The sequence below is a fragment of the Micromys minutus genome, assembly GCF_963924665.1.
Source record: "Micromys minutus genome assembly, chromosome: 16".
Classification (NCBI taxonomy): Eukaryota; Metazoa; Chordata; class Mammalia; order Rodentia; family Muridae; genus Micromys; species Micromys minutus.
Genome location: NC_137985.1, coordinates 49,944,944 through 49,962,198, shown reverse-complemented (window position 1 = coordinate 49,962,198; position 17,255 = coordinate 49,944,944). Strand labels below are relative to the sequence as shown.

The following is a 17,255-nucleotide window of genomic DNA, read 5'->3' as shown; positions in this document are numbered from 1 at the left end:
AATGTTTTTTGTAAAAGTCGAGAATGTTTTTGCTTATTTCATGGGGTATAGGTAAGTCAGGGTATCATTATTTAAACTTATCTGGCCTTGAATTCTTAGAGACCCTTTGCCTCTTGTCTTCCTAGTGTTGGATTAAAGGTGTGGGTGCTCTCAGAATCTAGAAGAGGCCATCAGGTCCCCCTGGAGCTGGAGTTGCAAGTGGTTGTGAACCAGCTAATGTGGGTTCCAAGAACATAAGTTGGATTCTTTAATTAAAAAAAAAAATCTGCGGCCCTTAGCTACTGAGCTATCCCTTTAGCTTGTGTTTATTAAGACAAGACCTCATGCACCCTAGGCTAGTGTTCAGCTTGATATGTAGCTGGGAAAACCTTGAACTCTTCATATTAGCCTTACCTACCTTCCAGATGCTGGGACTACAGGTATCTGTGATGGCTGGTTTTGTGTCAACTTGACACAGCTGGAGTTAATCACAGAGAAAGGAGCCTCAGTTGAGGAAATGCCTCCATGAGATCCAGCTGTAAGGCATTTTCACAACTAGTGATCAAGGGGGGAGGGCCCAGCCCATTGTGGGTGGTGCCATCCCTGGGCTGGTAGACCTGGGTTCTATAAGAAAGCAGGCTGAGCAAGCCAGTGAATAACATCCCTCCATGGCCTCTGCATCAGCTCCTGCTTCCTGACCTGTTTTTGGGTTCCAGTTCTGACTTCCTCTGGTGATGAACAGCGATATGGAAGTGTAAGCTGAATAAACCCTTTTCCTCCCCAACTTGCTTCTTTGTCATGATGTTTGTGCAGGAATAGAAATCCTAAGACCGGTATCCATATCACCATGTTTATTTAGTCCCATTATTTATTAAAACACTTTCCCTTCTTTCTCTGTGTTTGTATGGGAGCATATGTATATGTACTTAAAGTGTGGATGTGTGAGTGGAGATCCAAGGCTAACATTGGGAGTCTTAGTCTCTCAGATGAACCTCCGCATCAGCTGCTTTAGCTGGCCATCTGCCTCCACGGATCCCTGTCCTTGCATTATTTATTACTACTGGGATATAGGTGAGCTAGCTACCTTTGTATATGTGGGTGCTGAGGGGTCTCAGCACTACAGTATCATGTTGCTGAGCTAATAGTAGTAGTAGTAGTAGTAGTAGTAGTAATAGTAATAACAATGAATGTTATTTCTGTTCTATATTGATCTCATTCCCATTATACCCATTGATGTCTTTATTTGACACACATGTCTTGGAAGATCTGCTTGCTTTCATTCATACCTTTTTTCTTTCCTTTTACTTTCCAAACACTTAAAAGATTTTTATTGATAAATTTTGGGTCAATAGATTTTAACGGTCTGTTATTAATTTGTTTGTTTCTATGTGCTGTCTGATTTTGCCATCTTATATCTGTTGAAACCTTCAATCAGGATTTTATTTCACCTATGCAATTTTGTTTTCCAGGGCTGGGGAGCTAAAATACTGTTCAACTATACAATTTCTAACTTAATGGTTTTCTGAGTATTTATTGAGAGAGTTTGCTGATTTTATTATTAACAACTTTTATAACATAATAGTTTCATAAAAGGCTGTGCTAACTCAAATATTTAGGCTCTCACAGAGAGTTCTGTTGATTGCTTTCCCTCAAATGTGGAATGTATTTTGCTTCTCTCTTTGTATTAACTGCATAATCTTTAGTATGTAGACATAAAAAAGTGGGACTTTTTTTTGGATATTTTCTATACTGCCCTCTGTGTATAAGCTTTGACTCTTTGTTGAGTTTTGAGTTGGTGTTTCTTCTTAGAAATGTCTTTCCCAGTCATACAGTGTAAATACCCAAATTTTATCATCAACTCATCTCTTTTGAATCTGGGGCCTTTGTATATCCTAAGGCTTGTTAGTCATCTCCATGTGTGTACTCGTAATTGTGCATTATCTCACCTACACCATTCCCAACCATATCCTTTTACTTGTTTCTGCCTCTCAAGTTACTACTGGGTGTTAAGGACTTCCGGAATTAAAATCTCAATGGTTTTCTAGATTTCCCTTTCTCCTATCTTCAGTGCTCACTCTTAGACCAAATTTAGTTCGTTCACCCCAGCATCTTCCAGGCTGTCCTTTCCTGTCTATTCCTGTTGCCATTAACATGATTCAGGCCATCTTGTCTTTGCTGGAAGTTTGTTTTTTTTTTTTTTTTTTTTTTTTACACCTAGTAGTGTTTTACAAATTTTCCTATGTTGTTCACCTTTTCATTTATCTTCTCTTATAAAAGTATTGTGCATTTTATTTGCTTTTGGTCTTGATTTTTACTGTTTTTTTCTCTACTGCCTCCTTTCTATATTATGGTTACCATTCTTTCTGAATCTTTAATTCTTCTAGTACATTCATCCTTTGAGTTGTTATTCAGAACTGTTTGATTTTAATTTTTATTTGGTTAGTTAGCTTGTTATACATTTAAATTTGCCCTCTATTTTACTTATTTGTTGTTGCCTATACTTTGGAGCTGCAAAGTATAGGCAAAGTTATCTTGCTTACATTGAGTGAGTCTGTTACCACACCCTGAATCTACTGATCCTTTGGAGTCTCAGTACTTTTTAGATTATAAATCACCCCCACTTCCTCTTTATCATCCAGGGGATTGTAGTTGTAGCTAACCAATAGTGTCTATCCTTACTTTAGGATAGGGCTAGATCCCAGAAAATCTGTCTGTCTGTTCCCCTCCCTCTGGTTCATAGACTCACTGACTACTAGATCAAATAATGTTTTTGAAATTAAGCACTGTTCCATCCATTTTAAACAGATCTTAACTCCCTACTCTTTAATATAAAGTAATTGTTATCTTTACACTCTGCTTCATCTTTACTTCTAAGCCTAACATAACAAGTGTATAATTACTACACATTATTAACTCTATGGCTGTTTTCTTTCTTTCACTGATTCTTGTTATGTTTTGTCAATGGCTTTTGGTGCAGGAGGAGCTGAATGAGAATTCTACATCTTCATTGAAAGCTGCTAGTAGAATACTGGTTTCCAGACAGCTAGGATTAAAGCCCACACCCACAATGCCACACCCACTCTCTTGTGTCAATTTCTTAAATACTAGGACTATAATTAATCCTAAAATATTTTTATTACTGTTTCCATTCAACCACTTCCACATCTCCCAATACCTTACCAAGCACTCTCCTGGTTTCTGTGTCTGTCTGGTTTCTATTGGTGTAGAAATCATATGTAAACCATAATACTTGTTTGTAGTTACTGTCTTTTCCCCCTTTAGCTTCATTATTTGACATAGTTGTTGTTTTGAGATTCATTCACTCTGTGGCATGAATCACCACTTAGATTTTTTTATTGTTGAGTTGTATCCCATTATAACTGTTTCTACGTTTTTGTATATGAACATTGTGTGTAATGTTTTGTGGGACACCCATTTTTAGTTCAAAGCATGTATATCTAGGAGGGAAAGTTGAAAGGTTTGGAGTGGTGGTGATGTTGTGTTTAACTTGTTGAGGAACTGTCAAATAGACTATTAGACTGCTTTCAACATTACATGAAGGTTGAGTATGAAGCCCCTATTTGATCTGATAAGAATACACTTGAAAGTAACCTAAGACTCTGACGTCTAGGAAGAACAGGGGAGGATATGAAACTGAAGAACAAAAGGGCTGGGCATGAATGGGCATGAAATGGCTTATGCTTTTAATTCTCAGCACTTGGGAGGCAGAGGCAGGAAGATCTCTGTAAATTCAAGACTAGCTTGGTCTACATAATGAGTTCCCAGGAGTAAGTAAATACTACACAGAGAGATCCTATCTTGATAATAGTAATGCTGCTGCTGCTGCTGCTGGTGGTGGTGGTGGTAATAAAGAATTAACTATGAAGAGCACATAGAAACTATCTCACTCAAGGGTTGCACTATATGCATTGAAGAGGTTATTTTGTCAATGGCTATCTCCCACTACTATCTCCCACTACCACACTGGGTTTAATACCACCTGAAAACCAGCAGTAACCAAGAATACCGATAGTAGTGATTAAAACTGGTTCTTGAAAGTGCTTGCCAAATGCTTAACGAGTCAGCTATATCTTCTACTTTTACACCATTTTCCTGTGACATTAAGGATGCTTTTCAGTAAACTAATGAGACTTCAACTTCACAGTTCCTTTCCTTCATGCTGCTGTGTTATTAGTTACAGAAAGTGTGCAGATGTGAATAGGAACCAGGATGCTGTGTTTTTCCATTTAATTGCCAAGGACTGCCATATGAAGGCAGCTCTCAAAAATATACGTTTTATTTCATGCACGGAGTTGGGTGTTTAAAGAAGGTAGTCATGAATTACAGAAAACCTACAAGGGACACAAACTTGCAGACTTCATGCTGCAATATATACTTGGCAAAACAAAATATTTAAAATGTATGAGGAAAATTATAGAAACTTGAAAAATCACGGTTAGGACAAATAGTTAGATTGATTGACGTTATATTTTGATATTTTCAACTTAACATAGTTTATACAATAACACAAATGGTTTTGAAGTTACATTTTCTTTATTATATGTGGTTAAACTTACTTAGTAACTTTTTTATTCTTGGTTTCAGGCGCCTGATCACAGATTCAAAAGTTAAATTAAAATATCAGCATTTAATAACAAATAGCTTTGTAGAGGTAAGTGGTTTATGTTTCTCTAATTTTAACTTTCAAAATTCTGTTTGTTTTGTTCGGCTTGGTTTTTTGAAATGTCTCACAGTGTATGCAGCTTTGGCGGGACTTTAAGTTCACCTACCTCTGCCTCAATACTGTGTGCTCTGTGCCCTGTATCAGACCAACATAAACCTGTTCCTATATTTAGAATACTTTAAATAAAATCATTTTGAGCTGTGCTGTTGAAAATACCCTTTTTAGTAGTTCTTTATTCTTAGCAAAGAATTACACTGTTAATAGACATGCCATAATCATGTATCCTAACATGTTATTCTCTCATTGTCTTGTGGTTCTTTGCTAATAAAGAATACTGTAGTTATTGGGCTGGAAAGGGTGCATGGTTAAAGTACTGCTGTTCTCCCAGAGGACCCAGGTTCTAGTCCCATTGCCTTCTTACATCATCTGTGGACACCGTTCATTAACATGGTTCACAGATATGCATGCAGACAAAATTATGTTCCCCCTCATTTCTAAAATTATTCATTTTATACAATTTTTTCATACACCAGTTGTCAGCAAATCACGGCTTGCCTATATCTGTAACTAAAGTTTTATTGGAGGTGGTTGTAGTAGTGCATGACTTTTAAACCCCCAGCAGTCAGGGAGGTGGATCTGTGAATTCTAGGACAGCCAGGGCTTTGCAGAGATACCTTGTCCCAAAAACAAACAGATGAAGGTATTTACTGGAAAATGCCTGTTGCATATTTGTTCTTACTGATTTTGTGCTACAATGGCAGCTGCTAAACTATAAAAGTGCAAATAATCGTATATCGACCTTTTGAAATGGTCACTGTACTTTTGTTTTTGTCTGTACTTTAGACTCTCAGATCTACATGTTATGCAAGTGATCTCCTAATGGGTTATATGCCCAGCCATTCAATTGATTTTTGAAGTTGTACAATTGATTTAGTACAGAATGTTACTTAAGGCATGTCTTGTTCATGTAATAAACATACTTTATAGTTTGTGTTTTACCTGGTTGGGGTAGAGTACACCTGGAAATTTCAGTACTGAAGTGGCTAGGTCAAGAGAATTGGAAGTTTAAGGGTACTCTGGTCTGTCTAGTGAGACCTCATCTTAAAACAGAGACAAAAGCCAAAATTAAGTACTGCTTAATTCTCTGTGGAATTTGTAGGTAGAATAAAAGATAGTTATTAGTTTTGTAGAATTAGAAGTTGAAAGATAATAATCTTGTGAAGGTCTGGGCATACGGCTTTGTCGTAGAAGGTTTCCCTGTCAGATAAGAGATTTGGTCCCTGTCTTAGGGTTTTATTGCTGTGACCAGTAATATACTGGGGTCTTTCGTTGCAACTAGGCTTCACCAATAGCCTTTCATAGGCTCCCTTCATGGTGTCAAGGCTCAAATCCTTTGCATGACCCCTTCAATCCTGGATTATCAACTACAACTGAGGCTGCACTTTCACCAATGGCCTTCCGTGGCCTCTCACAGTCTCAAGCCTCAGCTGTTCTTCATGACGACTTCATGCCTTCAAAACCAGTACCACCTGGGTGATTCTTACACATTACCAAGTACAGCTGAAGTATGAGGTTACAACCTTGGCTATCTCTGGAACACAGTTTTTGTCCTCTCAGAAAACACTTCCCAGATTTCACCTCAGTGATGCTGTTCTCTTTTTAATCATCACTAATTTCTTAGCTCCAGCTAATCAGACCACTTTGTCCCAGTGGTCTCCTTCTCCTCTTAAATATAAGGCCAGAACCACATGGCCAAAGCTGCCAAGTTCTGCTGCTTGCAGGAGCTGGACCATGCTCCCCTTGTTCTAGTACAGTATCACTAGATTCCTTTTTTCTAACTCTTCACTACCTAAACTTGGCTGTCCTGGATCTTTCTCGGTAGATTGGCCTTGAATTTAGAGATCTGTAATGCCAGTCTCCTGGGATTAAAGGTGTGTACCACTACATCTGGGTTTAAGCTTTCTTCACCTAGAACTTGCTCTATTCTAGTCTGACCTCGAACTCAGATCTGCTTATTTTGCCTCCTGGGATTAAAGGTTTGTACTAAATTACCTGGAGCTAATTTAGCTGGGTGGGGTCTTGTCCCAAGGTCCCTTAATTCAATATAAAATACTTGAGCACAGGATTTAGCTTCCTTCTTGCTGTCCCTTTAATACTCGAACCATATATTTTGTATCTTTCCTTTCTCAACTTGCTTCTTTTCATTAAAATGCTCTTCATAAGGGTGAGCTTTAGTAACCACACAACAGAATTTATACCATGCTGTTTTGAGACTTCCTTTTTCAAAGCAATTAATCTAAATCTCTTCATCTTAAACTCAGGCAAATTCTTTGGACAAGGGCAAAAAGCAGCCATGTTCTTCACCAAAATACTACAAAAACACTCTCTTGGCCACATACTGAAATTCTCCACTGAAACTGCTTGATCCAAGTCAGCATATTTCAAATCACTCTCAGTAATAAAGTCTTTTATATTCTTACTAGGATAGTCCATTAAGCCCCATTTTAAAGCCTTCCCCAGCTTTCCAAATCCAAAGTCCAAAAATCCATACTCTTCTAAACAAAAGCATGGTCACGCCTATCACAGCAATACCCCAGTCCTGCTACCAACTTTTGTCTTAGGGTTTTATTGCTATGAACAGACACCATAACCAAGGCAAGTCTTATAAATAAAAAACATTTAATTGAGGCTGGCTTACAGGTTCAGAGGTTCAGTCCAGTATCAAGGCAGAAGCATGGCAGATCCAGGTAGGTCTGGTGCAGGAGGAGCTATATATCTTCATCCAAAGGAAGTCAGGAACAGACTGAGCATCCTCAGGCAGCTAGGAGGAGTGTCTCCAAGCCCATCCCCAGAGTGACACACTCCCTCCAACAAGGCCACACCTGCTAGTGCCACTCCCTGGACCAAGCATTTACAAACCATCAGTTTCTAAAACGAAAGTAAACAAATAATGCAACCACAAACTTAGCAGCAACTTAAGTTGGGGATATATCACTCAGTTGATAAAGCATTTGCCTAAGGTGTGATCCTTGATTTTGTTCCCAGAATTCAAGTAAATAAGTTGTAAGAATTGCTTAACATTGAATAAACTTCAATGTAATCTACCATATTTTTAACAAAGTAAGATAGAAATACCATATATCTCCCCAGATGCAGAAACAGCCAACACTCTTTTCTGATTGAAAGATGATAATTATGAGACAATATTACCCTTAAAAGCACTATCGTAGAAGGCTACAGCAGGTCTTATATGGTTTTGTCATTTCTCTTTTTGACCTTACTAGATGTTGGGTAGTTTAATTTTCTCTTGTTTTTAAGATGTTCTAACTGTGTTTCAGTGCAACCGACTGTTAAAGTGGTGTCCTGCCCCAGATTGCCACCATGTTGTTAAAGTTCAGTATCCTGATGCAAAACCAGTTCGCTGCAAATGTGGCCGCCAGTTTTGGTAAGCAAGTTTTCCTAGATGAGGGATGTTAATATAAGATTTCTACCTTTTCTTTCTAACCTTGATAATAAAATGGGAAACTTCATGATGGGAAATAAATGATAGTAGTTAAAAGTAGTGTTTTGTTTTTTAAGTAAGATCTTAACACATCTTAAGTTTTTGTTCTTAATGCTTTTATCTTTTGGGGAGATGTACATGTATATAACAGTGGGGCCTATGTTTTGTTTAAGTCAGTCTTGTTTCATAGCCCAAACTGACCTCAAACTCATGTTAATCCCTGCTCAGTGTCCCAAATGCTAGGATAAGCATGTGCCATCATACCTGCTGGATTTATTGTTCATGCAGGGAAATGAAGCTATAATTATAATTTTCTTTATATTTTACTTTAACCTTTAATGAGAGAAAACTTTTTTTTAAAAAAAAAAATACGGGTTAATTGCCTTTTTTCCAACATTCAAAAAGCTTGTGTGCCTGCTTAAGAGAGCTCTCCTTACACATGCTTGATGAGGGTGTGGTATTGTCTCGGGGATCAAACTCCAGGCAAAGCTTAATGGCAGTGCTGAGCTCTGCAGATTGGTGTTTGTTTTACTGTATATTGTCCCATCTGGCTCTTGCAGTCTTCTTTTATATTGTCACAAATTAAGAAATAAAGAATGTGTGGTTTATTTAAAAATAATAAATTTCCTTGATTTAGACAGATTTTTAATCTAATAAAATATGTAGGTAATTTTGGTTGTTTAGGCTGTCTTGTTAACATGGGACTTTGGAGTTCTGTATTATACTGTTCTCTGTCTGAACACTAGATGCCATTTATCAGGAATTTTTCAACTCCAAATATTGGGCAACATGTTAGTGTCTTTGAAGTGTTTAGCTGGCTCCCCCCCCCCCCCTAAATGGGTAGGTATTCAAAATGAGAATTTCTCAGTTTGAAGGTTTTTGTTCTTTTTTTTTTTTTTTTTTTTAATGTACATCCAAGAGCCCAACTGCATCTTAAACAATGTTTATTCAATCAAATGTTCACTTTCATTGTTTGTCTATTTCTCCCATTGCATAAAACAGAATGGTGAAGACAGTTAATTAAATCTGGTTCTACGTTTTCATGACATAATTACCTTACAAATGCCCCTAGTATGTATGTGTTGGGTAGACTGGGCGGTTGTGTGTGTTTTTTTTTTTTTTTTTTTTTTTTTTTTTTCCTTTTTTTTTCTTTTTTCTTTTTTTTTTTTTGAGAGAGGGATCTCTCTACATACCCTGGCTGTCCTAAAACTCAGTAGATTAGGCTGGCCTCTAGAAGTGCTAGGATTAAAGGTGTACACCATCATGCCCAACAACCCCTGTCTTTTAATGCCATCTCACTGGATTTCAACATTGGAATCTGATTTGGGCACATGGAGAATATAGCAAAAAGATAAAATGATCTTGCACTCTTTAAAAGAAAAGGAGCAATGTAGAGCCACCAAATAAATGTTTTACTGGTATTTTAATACTGTTCTGATTCTATAAAGATAGCCATAGAATTAATAAATATCCAAATTATTAATTAAATATCCAAATAATTAATTAAGGATTGAATAAATTTACAAATGCATAAGCATATTTAACATGGGAATTCTATTGATAAAGATCAACAATGTGTTGGTATTTAAGAGTTTAACCCTGTGATATAGACAGATGGGTCAGTGTAAGCGTTTCATTTGCAAGAGTTATGACCTGAGTTCCAGAACCACACAAAGCCTGCTACCCTCACATGCACCTGTATTTCGTATTCCTGTAGAGAAATAGGAAGTAAAACCAAGAGAATCACTGGGAGTATTGGAGCCTGTTACCCTGGTATACTGCAGTGAACAGTCACAAAGGGAAGAGAGAGACCGTGCTTCAAATAAGATCAAAGATGGGGAAAGACATTGGAAATGTTTTACTATAGTACAAATGTGCTTTCCACCACATAAAATTTACCTTTCTAGTAAGATGAGAAGATGAAATATATTATATACCCACTTTCAAATTTATTTTTAAATAAAAATTTTCTTTTTTGTAAAGTTATTTAATATAGTTAATTTATTTGTGTATATGAGTGGTTTTTTTTTTTTATTTTGTTTTTTTTTTTTTCTGTTTGCGTAACCACATTTATTCAGAGTCCTCAGATACAGAAGCAATCAGATCTCCTTTAACTGGAGTAAGGAATGGTGTCAGCCACTGTGTGTGCCTGCAGTCAAGCCTGGGTCCTCTACAAGAGCAACAAATGCTCTTACTGAGCCATATTTCTTTCTGTTAGGAAATGGATGTCGAATGCATTTGAAGCTCCTCGGTTTCCTGTTCTAATCACAGTCCCTGTGTCTACCTTATTAGAGAAATAATAATTTCCTTGATTTCATCTAATACTCTCTTTGGCATACAAATTTTCTTTTTGACATTTTTAAAATTACTTGATAATATTATTGATCACTAATTTCATTTTGTGTAAGTTTTATTAACTCTGTTGACAGTTCCATACTCATGCATTTTGAGTATTCTCGCCCTTTACCACTGCAGCCTACAGGTCCCACATTCATAGCTTACTTTGTGACTTACTGGGTTCTCTCTGTGTAGTCCGTTATTAGTTTGGTGGACTCCTTACCAGTGGGTGCACTGTTGCGTCCTGTGTCACCCTGACCCTCATTTTGAGACAAGGTGTTATATGTAGCCTTGAGTTCCCTATTCTCCCCGTCTTCACACCTAGAATTCAATAGCTACCCTGCCCATAAACATTTATTTTTCCTTCATTTATACCTCTTAAATATACATATGCTTAGTGCTAGAATTAGAGGTGTGAGCCACCATGCCTGGGTTTTTAATAGATTGGTTAATACCATTTCTCTCTGTAGGGCTGAGTTTAATATGTTCACATTATTCAAGATTTTCCTCTTTGTTTCTAATGTATTGTTTATTGTATAGTAATGTGGAATTATGAATTAATCTGCAAATTCAGGCCTTTGTTCTTTAGTTGGAGTACTGGGTGAATGAAGGTAGAATATTGATGAAGCATTACTGGAAGCTTCTCAATACAATCTGAGTGAGCTAGTCAAGCAAAAATTACTGTATAGTTGTTACCAGGGCATGTCTTCATGTGTTTAGTATTCTCATTTCATACATACTGAATACCTACTATATGCTTCTCCTAGTACACACTAATTTTAAAACATCCACTATAAACAGACATATTCCCTGGCTTGCCATTTCCCAATAATTTAGAACTCGCAGATAGAACTGGAGAACTGTAGAATGGGAAATGGTTGTTTTTTTGGGGGGGGGTTCCTTTTTAAGTTATACTAAGTAGGATTAATTATTTAAACTCTTGGTATTCTTTTCAGCTTTAACTGTGGCGAAAATTGGCATGATCCAGTTAAATGTAAGGTGAGGTTGGTTTTTGTTTTTAAGGGATCATACATTTCTAAGATTTGATTAAAGATGAGTTTTTTCTAATTAACAGAAGATTTTATTCTTTACATTTCAAGTGATCATTCCAGGTGGTCTATAAGTGCATTTCTTAGAGTATTGGGCTCCCATTTCTTCTTCGAATATCTATGAATAGGGCAATTTAGTTTTTTGGTTAATTTGACTTTTCCTCAAGGTTCCAGATTCCCCACTCAACTTTGACCAGACAATTGTTGTTTGGTTGAGTCTATGTAAATGAGAATTTATAGCTACAAATTTTCCTATTTTGAGAATTTTGTCTATTGAAAGTATAGTGCTTTTTGAGTCTTAGACTTAAAATTTGCTTTTAAGTGCTGAAATAAATGGCTATCCTTAAGCCTAGTTATAATCTAACAGTTGTTATTTTCAAATAGTGGTTGAAGAAATGGATTAAAAAGTGTGATGATGACAGTGAAACTTCTAATTGGATTGCAGCTAACACAAAGGTTGGTCCATCTGTGTGTATCCCCCGACCCCAGCCCCAACCCCAACTTGATAATGAACACAGATATGGGTAAGTGTGTGAACATTAGCGAAAGCACTGTGAGTTTGTGTTGTTTGGGCCTTGTGATAACTTTTATTCACCCCCACCCCACCTCCTAGTCATTCACTTTCAGGAGTTTATTTTTTGGGGGCACCTGTAAGACAGTAGTAGCTCTTTATTTTAAAAAACATTGAGTTTTTCTGTATAAGTTAATTTTGCTGATCTTGACTGCTTTGCTGCTTAAGTATGAGGAATTGAGTTCAGATCCTCGACACCCATGGAAAAGGGGTGTGACCTGTAACCTGCAGTGCTGAGTTTAAGAGAGATGAATTTCCTGGAGAAATCCCGGTTAACTGAGAGTGTCAGAGGAGCAAGGCTGAGAGCAGGGCACCCTGCATTGTCTTCTAGCCTCTTGTACAATTATGTACACACAATGTCTGCATCTCAGATTTTTTAGAGTTTTTTTTTTTTTTTTTAAGCCAGGCATAGTGGCGCACGTTGATCATTGCACTTGGGAGGCAGACATATCTTTTAGAGTTTGAGTTCAGCCTGTGTTCTACATAGTTCTAGGATAGCTCGAGCTTTGTAGAGATACCCTATCTCAACAACAAAATCTTTTTAAGTATATTTTTAAAACATGAAAATTTTGAGCTTCAGTATGAATTCAGATTGAAAGTCAAGGTCTGATTACCTGCTTACCTGACTCTGTACGCCAGATTGCTTATATATGGATCCTGTGTGACCTCTTTTCTTTTGTCTTTTATTCACAAGACAAGCAGGAATAAATAACACCATTACAAAATTCATAGGTTTATGGTACATGGAAAGCCCTGAGAACAGTGCATGGATAGGAAGTACTGTGCAGCTAGGTGACTGTGCTAAGCATTGTGCTGAGTAAAATACTTAACTCTAGTAAAAACTTACTATGTGTTTTTATAGGGAGATGGCTCAGCAGCTGCTCTACCATAGCACCTTGGTTCATTTCCCAACACCTGCATGGTTGCTCACCACTTTCTAGAATTCTCTCTAGAAGATACGATGCCCTGTTCTGGTTTTCATAGGCACTTATACACAGATGGCAAGAACACAGGCATGCCCATAAAAATGAATTTAAAAAATTACATTTTTGTGCCTATTAATAACCCAGTAATAGCCAGGTGGTGATAGTGTGCGCCTTTAATCCCAGCACTAAGGAACCAGAGCCAGCCTGTCTACAAATTGAGTAGAACTGTTAAACAGAGAAATCTTATCTTGAAAAACACAAACAAAAAAGACAAAGCAAATGATAAAACACCAAAACAAACAAGAGCCAGCAGTAATAATATAGTTTACTTTTAATGGTCTTTATTAGATGCTTACTACTTTAAGTAACTTATATGTAAATAAATGAAATCTAGAACTAGTGTCTGTCCTCAGTGGTATAGCATTGACACCAACTCTGTAGTTTTTTCCCCCTATAGGAATGTCCCAAATGCCATGTCACAATTGAGAAAGATGGTGGTTGTAATCACATGGTCTGTCGGAACCAGAACTGTAAAGCAGAATTTTGCTGGGTGTGTCTTGGCCCTTGGGAACCACATGGATCTGCCTGGTAGGTTGGACAGATGGTAGCGTGTGCTCATATAATTATAGGATGTACTGTATCACATACAAATATTTCTGCCTTGAGCTAAAAAAATGTGTGGATTTAACAGAGGAGTATATTCAAGATAGCCACAGAGAGGGATTTGATAGTCATATTTCTCACAGGAATTAATAATTGAGATAAACCTATACATTGAGATGTTATCAATTGAAAAAGTTGGAAACAGTAAAAGGAATACTATGAACAGAGGTGGAATAAATAGTGTTTTCAGTTCATGGTTTTAATTTTTAGTTACATTGTCTGATACATCCTTTAGGTTGAGGTTTATTGGCAGAAATTTAACTTGTGATTTCCTTATCCTCCACACCATTAGACAACACTATTATTAACTTTTTTATTATTGTTTTATTGGATATTCTCAGATGTTATCCTCTTCCCCCGACATACAACACTTTTGTTGTCTAACTAAAAATTGGAAGTCTATTGAACAAAAAAAAATCTATATTTTTAGCTTCTCTTTGAAATAGGCTTGCATTCCTATTGGGAAGAATTACCTAGAATTGGGAAGTAGTCCTTCAAATGGCCCTCAGTTGTCTAATTTCATAAGTTTTTCAAGACTGGCAGTTGATGTTAGATGCATATGCAGTTAATTAATTGCATCTATTGGAGATGAGTTCCAGGATGCCCTGTGCATAGCAGTTCGAAGCATGCTCACAGTCATTATGTACAGTAGTATAGTGTTTGCACGTGTGAGCTTCCTATGTATGTTTTATTTAAGCTATTCCTAGGCTAGCTACTTATACAATAAATGTTTGTAAACGGTATTATTTAGGGAATAATGAGAAGAATAAAGAAATCTGTATGTTCAGTACAATTGTGCCTTTACTTTTTTTTTTTTTTTTGGATTGTTTTCATGAATGCATAACCCTTGAATACAAAGGCTACCCATGTTAAATGGCATTGTTCCATGTCCTTCTATACTAATACATAGTTTTGTTATATGCCTCTTTGTTTGCGAAAGTGCAAGTTAAATTATAGGTGTATTTTGAGAATAGGAACTAACACATGTCCTGATGTGAACTGAAAATGTTTCTGAGTGTTATAATATACAAATGACCAACTTTTTTTTTGATTTGAGTTACTTTCCTGTTGACTCCCTCCTGAGTTGGAGGTGATAGAGTTAGGAAGTAGACTGCATGATAAAGCAGTAGTAAAGTCGTTTGGATGCTGTGAGGATTTAAGCAGAAGTGACATGGGTTCAGTGGGAAGGGTCTGTATTGTATGCTCTCTACATATGTTGTGAAATGATTCTGGTGCTGTGTGATGAATGGATAGACTAGAAGATGTTGCAGGGTCAAGACAAGATAAAGGAGATATGAATTTGAGAAAAAAAATAGGCCTTTGCTCTTAGTTAATTAGAACTTGTATTAGTTACCGTAATTAAAGGAGTAATAATAGGGATCACTTCTAAAGCTAATTCTAAAGTAAAATTGGTTTGTTAGTGGCAAGTTTTGCCATTGTCAGAGCTAAAGACTGATTTAAGATAGCATACTGTAGACTTCCTAGAAACTAAAATAAGGTCACTGTATACATTTTTATGCAAGTCTAGAAAGGGGGAGGAGGGAATAGAGAGGAGTGTTGGGAGACCTATGAGTTTGAGGTATCTCTAATTACAGTTTAGATTTTAGGTTATCTAAAGCAAAAGAAACGAGCCACAGACGGAATGCTGACCTGAGAGAGGGGCCATGACTGTTGCTCACTGACCTTGCAAATGGATCCTCCGTTCTTTGTTTGTCTAAAAATGCCTCCTGTTCGTCAGAACAGAATTCCAAGTGGCACCAACTGTTAAATTTGAGTTAGAACTAAGGATAGAGTCTAAATAGTTCTGCTCTGCTGGCCTTAAGTCTGTGCTGCTTCGAAGGGGATCCCGTGTTAAGATGGTGCTTTAAAACACAAGAAGCTAAGTAAGCATAGAACCGTTGATTTCAGCAGTCAGGAGGCAGGCGGATCCTCCAGGGACAGGCCTGGCTGCTTTATATGACTAACTCCCTGGCAGCTAGATTGACATAGAGAGAGTGTGTCACAGAAACAAACCAGAAGAAAAGTTAAGCGGTTTAGAAGCTAGAGATAAAAGAATGTTAATAGTTAAACAATATTAATCAAGGGCAATGAACCTTCAATAAATTAAGCAGAGATTATGTTGAAGTATGAATGATCAGACAAAATTAATATTAAATCATTCATTAAATTGTTATCTGTGTTACTTTAAGATCAAGTGTGGATTATTTCTGAATAGTGTGAAATAGGCTAGTTTCAAAGACAAAGCAATTAGAAGTATAATTTCAAATTTCTATATACTGTGAACCACATTATTATCTGTAAAATGTTTGGATTCAGAAATTTGTACCCTATGCAGTAAAAATAAGTAAGGTTATTTGGAATTGATTGGACATTTCTTGGAGTAAAGATAATAGAAATTTTTCTTGAAAACCTCCCCCTTCTGCTTTCTGATCCTCTCTCTCTCTCTCTCTCTCTCTCTCTCTCTCTCTCTCTCTCTCTCTCTCTCTCTCTCTCTCTCTCTCTCTCTCTCTCTCCCCCCCCTCTCTCTCTCATACATAGACAAATACTTTTCTCTAAACTGCTTTCTGATACATATTGATTAAAATAAAAAATAATATGTATTTGTATATTATGTATGCAAGAAATACATACACACTGAAACACTTCTGAAAGGCTGAGGATAGTTTCACTGCAGAGCATCTGCTTAGCATGGGAGAGGCTCTCCATACCTTAGCACCATGTGCACATACACATACTGAAAACAGTTCTGAAAAAGTTTGTAAGTCTATACAGCAAGTTAATATTAGATTTGCGTTCATTTCATGTGTGTGGTTATGTATCACACAGATGCTCACTCATGATTTAAAAACTGCCTACAAGGCCAGAAGAGAGCATTCAATAACTTGGAATTAACAGATGCTGCAGTATCATGTTAACTCTCAGCTTCCTGCCCTGAGCTGCCTCTATCCACTAATGAACTATGAATCACTCATTCAAAGTCTACTGCAATTGGTAACTAAGCATTAAATAAATACCCAAAATCAGAATGTAGTCTCTAGTAAAAGGTATATAGTGCTAGGTAGTCTCTGGGAGTTCTGGGTCAACCTGGTCTATGTAGAAGGAGTTCAAACCAGCCAGGGCTACTTAGTGAGAACCTTGCCTGAACTGCAACAACAAAAAACCTATATAGTAATAAGGACAAAAGAAGAGCCAGTCATTTCCGCTCTGGGGTTTCCTCCTCCTCCTTTGTTTACATGTTATTCAGTTTTCAGAGACAGCTAATAAATCATAATAAATCATAATAGTATGTAAAAGTCCATAGCACAAGCAGATTTTACACAGTAACTTGCTGACTGTTGGTTCTTTGGTTTATAAAAAGAGAAATACAGTGAGTAATGAATAAGATGATTTCTTCAGAAGTGGAGTTAGAAGCTCAGGCTACATGTAAAAAATAAGCTATGTACTACAATGTTTTCTAGTGGTTGTAGTTTAGCTGGTTTGGGGTGGGCTATCTAGAAGGTGCAGAACTTGATCTAATTGATCTAATATTTTAGACAATTAAAAT

General features: G+C 36.9%; 1 protein-coding gene across 1 annotated transcript in view; it reads left to right on the top strand.

Annotated features, from left to right (window-relative positions):
- ARIH1 (ariadne RBR E3 ubiquitin protein ligase 1) overlaps positions 1-17,255 on the top strand; it is a 79,642-nt gene that overhangs the window by 50,715 nt on the left and 11,672 nt on the right. Inside the window, exons 6-10 of the mRNA XM_080929775.1 lie at positions 4,585-4,651; positions 8,002-8,108; positions 11,459-11,501; positions 11,936-12,007; positions 13,506-13,636. Of these exons, the coding sequence (XP_080785901.1) occupies positions 4,585-4,651; positions 8,002-8,108; positions 11,459-11,501; positions 11,936-12,007; positions 13,506-13,636 (420 nt within the window). The remainder of the gene's footprint in view (positions 1-4,584; positions 4,652-8,001; positions 8,109-11,458; positions 11,502-11,935; positions 12,008-13,505; positions 13,637-17,255) is intronic.